The sequence below is a fragment of the Montipora foliosa genome, chromosome 6 (genome assembly GCF_036669935.1).
Source record: "Montipora foliosa isolate CH-2021 chromosome 6, ASM3666993v2, whole genome shotgun sequence".
Lineage (NCBI taxonomy): Eukaryota > Metazoa > Cnidaria > Anthozoa > Scleractinia > Acroporidae > Montipora > Montipora foliosa.
In genome coordinates, this window is record NC_090874.1 from 24,627,894 (window position 1) to 24,637,893 (window position 10,000).

General features: G+C 39.7%; 1 protein-coding gene across 1 annotated transcript in view; it reads left to right on the forward strand.

The window, feature by feature from the left end:
- The window catches only part of LOC138007025 (bactericidal permeability-increasing protein-like), a 40,237-nt gene that overhangs the window by 19,742 nt on the left and 10,495 nt on the right, over nt 1-10,000 (forward strand). Inside the window, exons 7-14 of the mRNA XM_068853702.1 lie at nt 1,990-2,053; nt 2,699-2,790; nt 5,336-5,512; nt 7,145-7,204; nt 7,554-7,721; nt 7,837-7,904; nt 8,171-8,213; nt 8,632-8,701. Coding sequence (XP_068709803.1) covers nt 1,990-2,053; nt 2,699-2,790; nt 5,336-5,512; nt 7,145-7,204; nt 7,554-7,721; nt 7,837-7,904; nt 8,171-8,213; nt 8,632-8,701 — 742 coding nt within the window. The remainder of the gene's footprint in view (nt 1-1,989; nt 2,054-2,698; nt 2,791-5,335; nt 5,513-7,144; nt 7,205-7,553; nt 7,722-7,836; nt 7,905-8,170; nt 8,214-8,631; nt 8,702-10,000) is intronic.

The following is a 10,000-nucleotide window of genomic DNA, read 5'->3' on the forward strand; positions in this document are numbered from 1 at the left end:
TCCTGTTCGACAGAAGAGCTTCGAAACGATTTTCCGCAAACTGGTCGCGCTGAAGTTGGGGCAAGCGACTGAGGAAACGCCCGCAAGAAGACCCCCCGTTTTTGAAAAACGCCCACCTTTTAATAATTGACTTGACACACGCTGATTGACGTCTTATTAACAAATTAGCCAATAACAGATAACTATTTTAACTTCCGTCAAAACAACCCGAGGCACTGAGGAAACACCGCGCGATCAATGCAGAATTTGCCAGTGTGATTTTAAAGTTAAATTTGTAATGGCAGCTTCTCAGCCGGGTATGACTGGTTATTTTTCTTCTCAGAATTTGTTTAAACCATCGAAAAGAAACTTACGGACAAATTCTAGCTGATATTTGCAGAGCGGTTGGAATAGAAGTTATCGAAAACGCTTTGTCCATAGCGGCTTCAGCTGACACGTAAATAATACTGAATTTCCCTTGATGGATATCGTCCAAGCAGTCCAGATTTTCATTTAAATCACAGGCTGTCATTCACATAGCATTTACCTTAACCACTTGATCGCGTATGCTGCTTTGAAATGGAGAAATTACGATGATACTCGAGAAACCTGTTCTACGTTTTCTTTTATTTTGCACTCCGCACATGATGACAAACATCTGAAAAATTACGCTTTTTCCGAATCCTGTTGGCAAAACAGCCATTACATCTATACAGTCAAAGAGATAACGCATTGACAGTTCTTGTTCCCTTTTTAATGTAAAACCCGAGACCCAATTCGCTCAGCTTCGACACACGATTCAAAACCTTTCACATATTCCACTATTGTCTTTGTCACGCTAGAACTAACAAGAAATATTTTTCTCCAAAATTTGTCACCTGTCAATCATTGTGACTGTGCCGCACCAATCAGAAGCCCCCGTTCGTGGGCGAACGGGTTTTTCAAAATAGAGGGTCTTCTTGCAAGCGTTCCCTCAGTCTCTTGCCCCAACTTCCGCGCGGCCAGTTTGCGGAAAATCGTTTCTAAGCTCTTCTATCGAACAGGAGGAACGCTTGCTACGCATGCTATTGCAAGATCTGTGTTTTAATGCCGACTTCTATAGGGTTTCAAAGGCGTGAAGATCAGTTCTCTTTGATTTCGCTTGAATACACCAGTGGCACGCGAGTATTTTGTCTCTTATTTGCTCTGGAGGAGCAACGAAAAAACATGCGACTACTGAACTTTCACAAAAAGTAGACTCCTGGAAGATATACCAAATCATGATGGTCCAAATACTCGATAAACAGTCGCATTGAAGCGACAAGTCTCGATCTGCTGAATCTGGTTTGATTTTCGCTTTATAGCAGCACGTACAAGGTAAAAAACAACAACAACAACAACAATGACAGGCAGTTACGAAAGTTAATAACGAATGAATATTGGGTACCGTCCAAGGTTATGAACTCTAACCCAGTGACGGGTGTGTATGCGTTTATTTATGGCACGTTCTGAAAGAACAAGATTCGGTGAATTCAACATTCGCGTAATCCTTTTTTACATACTAACTTATTAAGTTTAATACGAAACAGCACTCTGAATGCTTTTTGATAGATTTCAATGTTTTCTTGACATGAACATCCGAAAGAAACTTGTAAGTGAATTAAGACTTACATGGGGCCTTGGCCAGGATAGATGACTCAGGGTCAAAGGTAACGGTTGACTTGACTGGTAAAAGCAGTTGTGAAGTATGCCAAATTCCTGGCCTTGCCTTTGGAATAGAGGGGACAGCTGTAGTAATAAGGCTTGCAAGTTTACTTATAATTTGTTGATTCTTTTTTGTTGGGCGTGTCTGTGTGGGTAATCAATTTCTGTTCTGGGGGTGAAAGATAGGGAAAAGGTGATTTTGCCCGCTCATGAGAATTGTGCTCCCTCTTGATCCTCTCGGATGTAGTGTTTGTTTCCAGCCTTAAAACTGTATTCAACACTAGATGTTACACTTTTTACATCATGATCCCTTCTCTCTCACTGCAGCTGTGTGCGGAGACGTCGGATGTTATAAACAATAACGCCGAGAAGGCACTAGCGACTTTTCCAGGTAAAAGTGGCTTTGTTCGTGAGTAAACATAATTGCATAATCGAGGTTATACTTTCAACCTATGTAGTTAAAGGGCCACCGACAACCAGTGTCCTTTGCGCGCCTTTGTTGTTGTTATTATCCGGGCAATCGAATCGGCCGGTTCGCTTCAGAAACATCCCGTGAAGAACAACTTCTGCGAATTCGCTGTTCGATTTGTTTTTTAATCCAAACGCCTTCCTCCTTTCGTTCCATAATCTTAAGGTTGAAGTAGTGAGCCAAATAACATGGCGCTTTTCCTTCCTCGGCGGATGACCTTTCTTCACAGTTTTAATTTCGCTTTTAACACGAACACAACACCCTTTTAATGCCAAAAATACAGTATTTAAACATTAAGGAAAATATTAACAAAGTTTGAAGCTACTGGGCATCCAAAACACGACGATGTGAGGCGATGGAACTTGACTTTTCAAGAAATACTGGTTTCTGTATTACAGAAAATGGCGCCGATAGCTTGCACGCCCGCAAAGACTTGTTGTTGTCGGTGGCCCTTTAAGGCCCTTACATGGACATCCTTTTCTTTCATTAGCCTTGAACATGAATTACCTGAATGACAATTATAAGAACGAATTACCTAATTCCATCTTCACACGAATTCCTTTATAGTTCAAAAGCAAATTGGCAAATATGCAGTTATCAACTACTCCCTGGTTTCAAGCCCCAACTTCACTGAAACGTTCGCGGACTATTTTATCAAGGTAAGGACTACTATAATAGGCATTCGTACGCTAAGAGATTAAGTAACAGGGCGGAACACAAAAGAAATTGGAAATAGGAAAGTCGTTGAGAAAGAAGCAGAAGGAAAACGAGATTTCTGTAGAGAACAAACGGCAAAGGTTTCGCAGAGACATGGGAATACTGGAAACAACTAATCCAGATGCTCTACCACTGACCCATGAGAAACTTGAGAGCAGGCCATTCAATTAAAGTCTTGGGTTAACCATACTGACTTCCCATTTCCCTTTGATATCAACATATCCGTAGTTAAAGTTAATGAGATGGCAAGTTTCCGAGTATTCCCTCGTTACTAAAGACCAACTCCACATTTCGTCAGAAATTGATATTTCTACGGCACGAGAACAGAAGGGTCTGGGTACGATTGGTGTAAGGCATGATGGGTAGCAGATTGTCTATAAAGTGTCAGTTCATCACGTGGTGAGGCATTCTAGGCCTGCGTCAGTTCGATTAACTTTTGTTTCTTTTATAAATCATTATTATTTTGTAACTAGATGTCCTCTAAATCCCGGAGGGATCATGGCATTGCATTGGTTCGGGGAATACGTTTTCAGTTTTTTCCCCCACGGGGTTTTTTTGGTTTTTCGTATCCGGCGGTATCACAGGGAATCGTTTCCCCGTAGTCAATTAGTTGTTGTCATTGTTCCACATGTAGGTGGTTCGTGCTTGCTGCTGGTGCGAGGCCGAAAGATACCAAAATAAACCTAATGGATTGCATTTGTTTGTGTAGTGAAGTTGAAATAATATTGTTCTTGTACAAAAAGTTGAAAAAGGAGTTTTGTAATTTAGTTAACCAATACTTCCACCAAATTTGGCTAAAAAAGAAGAATCCGTGAATATTTTGGAATTGTTTTAATTATATGTGTCAACACCTGTCATTTCCCCATGACGACAAACAAAGGCGATTGTGTTTTGCATAATTAATTTAACCAAACGTTCCTAACTTTTAAGTCCAAAATATGAAGTTTTCATTGATGATCTAGCGCGATTTTCAACGCGAAAAGACGGCCACGAAGTTATCTGTGGTATTTAAAGGGAAACTGTCACGAGATGCGCATGCGCTAGCGTCTTGTGAAAACTTGAAAAGTGTTAGGTTAACGTTTTTCAAGTTGAATCGACAAATTCAAAATGGCGTCCACTGGGGAGGGCCATGGTGGACAAAGGAGAAACTCCGGCGAATATACGTGACTCACGCCTGAATCCGTGATGGCGGCTAGAATTTTCCGTGGGCTCGAGAGCAAACAGATGCGAGCATGCGCAGCTCATGACAGTGACCCTTCGAAAAAACACATGCTCAAAATGATGGCTCGTAAGAAAATGTTTATCTTTATCACTCACCTCACTTCCTCGATGTTATTTTCCAGCTGCCGTTCTAAAATTCCTTGGAATTGTTTCCCTGATATCTTTCCCATCCTTAAGCATCCTTTAGGTTTTTCCGTGCAACATCATTTCGAACAGTACATAAAAGGCAATTATGTTTGCACATGCGAACCACACAAAGCCCTTTACTGAGTCGGCCTTTTTTTTTTTACACCTTGTGAGGGCTGTTGTATATGACCTACTCAAGTTTCCAGGCTAAAACGTGGCAGATGATTGGCTTATTTCATTCACAATAAACACACCAAATTTGGAGAAAACCGGCAGTGACACCAATTTTTTTGTGGCGCTCTTTTGTTTTATTGGTCTATTTGGACCCAGATGCCGCGAGGAGACCGAAAATGAGATTATTCTTACTTAACAATTATTCGCCGAGGACGAAGTGATTATCGGTGAATATTCACCGAGAGGAAGTCGAGGTGAATATTCACCGATAATCACTGAGCCTGAGGCGAATAATTGTTTTAGTATAAATACACAGGTGATTATTTCAAAAAAGAGAAAAAAAAATTTCAACGCGAAAATCATCCTCACTTACAGTGGCAAAACGACTACTGGCAGCCATTTTGTCCGTCGAGGTGATTATCGGCTGATAATCCGAGATAGCGAGCCAATGAAAGCGCGCGATTTTGTATAATCACCTGTGAATTTATACTAAAATAAGTTATTCTGACTTGAGCCTGCAATACAACCGAAACCCAGTACCTGGTCAGAGGTCACGTTCTCCATAACCGGTAGGTACTTGGTGTCTCTTTTTCTATTGTTTTTCTATTGTTTTTCTATTGCTTCAATTTTTTTAAACAAGGTATAAAACGTTCAGTAATTATACAGTTACCCTAACGTAACCCTAACGCTAACCCTAACGCTAACCTTAACGCTAACCCTAATCCTAACCCTGAAGGTTGTACCTTGGTTAGATAATTTTGTGCAATAGCTAACCACTAAATGAAAAAATACACCAAGTACCTACCCCATAACCATGATCCTTATAGCGTTAATGATATCCTGGCTAAAAGTCACAAAGGGAAGCGGCTGGATTTGTTAGAATTTACATCTCGTGCCTTCTTGATAGTGATTATATTTGATTCAGTGTAAGATCCCCTTTATAAAACTTCCTCGTTATGTTTAAAGGGAGAATTCGTGTCGGCCATCTCGCCAGAGGAAGCTCCATTTTCTCCTTCCCCATTGCCCTTCGATTCAGAATCGGACAAGATGGCTTACATTTGGATTACTGATTACGTTGTCAACACAGCTGGGCTTGTTTATCAAGACGCTGGTGTGTTAAACAAAACAATCATTTCATCGATGGTATGTTTAAATTAACATTGTTTTATATAAGTATGCTTCCTATAGTACCTCTATTACTTTTAGTGTTTCTCATTTATTCGCTATTACGAATGCTCCAGATGCCATATTCCAAACACTGACCTCTGAGTACTTGCGTATTTAAGTTATGGATGCGTCGGACCTTTATTTTGGACATGAACCAATGCAATAAAGACCGGAAACTGATAGAGACAGCCGCGTAAATAAGGTGGACATCTAATTTGAAAAGTTTCCTACTGCAGTATGAACATGCTTCCCCTGCGTTGTGATTATCGTTAAGCCGGGATCTATGAGTGCTAACACACACTCCTCCTCGTGAGCCTTAACGCTTCCCTACCTAATTTGTTCTGGTCCTTCCCTTTCTATGCACCTCTCGGGCAATATAACCTCTTGTCGTTCATAGAGAACTCCTTGGTATCTCCAGGTGGCCCCTATAGATCGGTAAACATATATCTGATCCTAGACCAGGGTTCGGATTTCTTAGATTTTAAATGATTAGTTTTGCCATGTACTTGTGTTTCTAGATCAGGTACGCGCCGTACTTGTTGGGTTTGCCTTGTAAATCCTCCATGCTGTTTGTCCAAAAGTTCTATCCGCATCACCGCTGCAAATTTTCCCTTTTAAAGAGAAAATGCAACCAAAAAAATCACCTCCCGGTTTCTTTAAATTTCGAAAATTTGTTTGTTTATCATATGACTGACGCTATTTTAAGCCTTTCAGCGTTTCAAGGAGAAGTTTGTTTACTGTAACTTAAAACCTTTTTTTTTTTATTTGACGGTCCGCCATTGGTAGCCTTAACATCATGATAAACTTGTGTCGACGAAAAGGACGTCAATCGCTTAATCACCCAAGAATGCATTTTATGTGCTTACATGACTGATTTATGCGATGGCCCAGGAGGGTCACAGTCCAGTTTTAATTTTGAGTCGTCACCACTTCTCTCACAGGTCACAGGTCACATGTCATTGTTTTACCTAAACATTCATAAAAGCTAACCTTCGGCCTAAAAGCTTTTGTTTACGCTTAATTTGTCCGAAGGTTAGCTTTTATGAATGTTTAGGATACTCTCTGTATTGGTAAAACAATGACCTGTGACCTGTGAGAAAACTGGTGACGACTCAAAATTAAAACTGGACTGGGAATAAAATTAAAAGTGAACTGTGAAAAATTAAAACTGGACTGTGGAAAATTTAAACTGGACTGAACATTTAACAGGACTGTAACCCTCCTGGGCCATCGTAGATTTTATATGCTGAACTGGAGTTTCGAATTTTTAGAGGTTTAATTCGTGTATTGCATAATTAATGCAATAAGTGCATTCGCACATGCATAATTATCAATGGAGTGGGTCTTTGACGTCATTTTCTTTTTAATCCAGCTGTTTGGGGCCCTTCTTTTTGTTTTGAAGATGAGTAACGGTGAACCGTAAAATCAAAATTTGTGCTCAAGCTTAAACTTTTGCCAGTCGGCTGTTGAGGAAACAAACTTTTCAAATTTGTAGAAAAAAAGGGAGTTCTTCATCGTTATGGCACTTCAACGGAGCAGAGATCACAGATGCCGTTTCACATCAATAGTTTTTCATATATTTATTCTTTCAATTTCTTTTATTCACAGCTTCCTCCAAACTTCTCCTACCCATTGAACACGAATACCTTTAAACTGATCATACCGAAGGTACGAAAAGACATAATACATGTAATAGCATAAACATAATGAAGTACATGAATTTGTCAAGATATCTATCCATATGAAACTGAGTGGATTTTATGAAAGGAGAGACCTATCCCCCTCATGCCATGTTAGGTTCAATAAGCTTCATCTCAGTATTAAGAAACTCATTCAATGCTTCATACTATGCTAGAAGCGAATGAAGCGCAATTTGCACCTCAAGTACTTCAATCCATGGCCCAAAGAGAGGATACTATGATTTGACAGGCCGATAAAGTGAATAGCAATGGCCGAGCATGTCTAGACTTTTAACTTAACAGCAGCTTATCTACTTCTTTGAATTCTTGTCTTCCAGCTTTACGGATTGTATCCAAATCGGCCGATGAAACTGGAAGCTTACTCAACCACGAGGCCTCAGATATCCACAACCTCGGCAGGTGTAAGCTTGTTGATCATTGGTCAAGTGCAATGTTTTGTGTTGCTGGAAAATGGCTCATATGTCTATACCTTCACCATGGGGATGGTAAGGGAGTAGAAGAGTGTTAATATTAACTGTTACTGAAACTAAAACCAATGATAATTACTTCTGTCTACCTATCAACCGTTTATTAACCTAGTAATCTATTAACCTATTTCAGAACATTTCTTCCCTCGCAAAAGCTGCTATCAAGGAAAATAACATCACCGGACATGTGGATACGGTCAAGTATGGCTCTGACAGTCGTTAAAACAGATGATTTGTATAAGTTTAGCGATTTTGGTTACGTCACGTCTAAGCGGCTATAGCTGTATAGAGGAACAATGCCTTACAAATAATAAAAAAAGATATACTTGATATGTTGAATGCATATAGTCTCTTACGTCAAATGAGCCTGTTCTCTCGTCAAGGAAAGCATGGAGTCCTAACTGTTTATTAAGTGTTGGATCCGATTTCCGAAAACCGGTAACACCTGTGTTCTTATTTGGTTCTAGGGTAGAAGTACAGTTGATCGACTCAGCCATCGGAAAGATCACGGTAAAGTACTGCCGAAATCTTGAACTAGCAAAATATTTGATGGTGTCTTATATAAGGTAACAGCCAAAAAGCTGTCGTTTCGAGTTTTATATCGAAAAGACAGCCAGTCAGAGAACTACGTGATAGATATTAGAGCTGCGAAAAACTGGGCTTCCGTTACCTCCCACTTTCCTCACCAAAAAGGACAAGATAAAAAGAGAAAGGTTTTTTTTTTTTTACATCATTTTTGTAAATCTTTTTTTTTCTTTTCAGTATCCCTTGTCAACATCCGGGGTTAACGTTTAGCACCTTTTCCTTGGTCAAGCAGTCCATTTTTCTCCCGCATAGATTCCCGCAATCCTTTTTTTACTGTCTAGAAAGAAATCAATGCAATATCAAGAAACGAGACTTAATGTTTGGTCATCAAACTGATTTGCAGATAGAAATGAAGCTGCTCCAGTTTCTCTTAGATGCATTTGCGGACAGAATCATTGTCGCTCAACTGAACAGTAAGTAACAAAAGTATTGAGCTTAATAAAATAATCCTGTTTGTCTTTTCCATTGTTGTTGTTTCAACTTTGTCAACTTCAAAAAACAGCTGACCACGATTAGCTCTGAACTTGTACCCGCGATATGGTCACGTGATACTGGTCAGCGGATACCTTATTTTGACAGGTGACATTTGACCATGATGTGGATGTCCCATATCAAAGATGTAGGCTGTAAACTAGCTGGAGTACCGCCACCGCTAATTTCTCTTTCGCAAACAAGCGATGCCATTTTTGACGGTCGATGCCATTCTGAGTAACCAAGCCTTTTTATTCGGTTAACTTTCAATAAATTGTTAGGATTAGCTTCATTTAAATACTTTAATATTATTATCTTTAAGCCGTTGTTTCGGTAGTGTAGAGGTTATGTGCAATTATACTTAAGGCATTGAACCGAGTTCGACGTCGTTTGATTAACTTCTATTACTTTTTTTTTTCTAAGGTTTTTTCTCAGTTCTTTTTTAAAATTCTGATTGACATACGCTGCTAATCTAGTCCTAGATTAAGTATTTTTTTCCTCATTTGCAAACGACAAACTTAACAGTGAGTCTCGTCCAAATGGCATCGCTTTTTTACGAAAAGAAAAATTACATCGCCGCCACTTTGGGCACAAGTATACAAGTATTGAAATACTTGTATAATTGTGCCCAACATGGCGGCGATGCGATTTTTCCTTTCGTTAACAAGCGATGCCACGATATGGTCGCCTTGTGACCAAGGCGCATAGACCCGTGTTGGCTTCAACCAATATCATATGTAACAAGTGCGAATAGGATACCTTTTTCAGTAACTTTCATCAAACTCTGAACGACTTCAACTTTACTAAACGACCGGAAGTTGTTTTATTTTTACAAAACGGAAGGCTCAATCAGTGACCATATAAGGTCATACGATTTATGAACTGATAACCGAGATCAAGGCTGGTCTTTCATTTACCGGATCTGAAATAATTAGTGTGTATTCTCGGTTTTCACATGACGTCACGACCACCATGTTGGTGCCCCTAAACAAAGAAAAGAAGGCCATGTTGGTGCCCCGACCAAATCCTCCGGGAATTTAACTCTATTATTATGCAAACGATTCCTTTTGTTTTCGTTGAAAAACATGGCTGTTGATCACGTGAGTGAAAACCAGCAATAAAAGAAAGGAACAAGGAGAACTTAACAATACCAAATTAGCAAGGCCTAATCGGAATAACAATGGTTCTTTTGTCCTCCGCCATTTTAGTCCGATATATGAAAGTCTACCCAAGAACAAGGA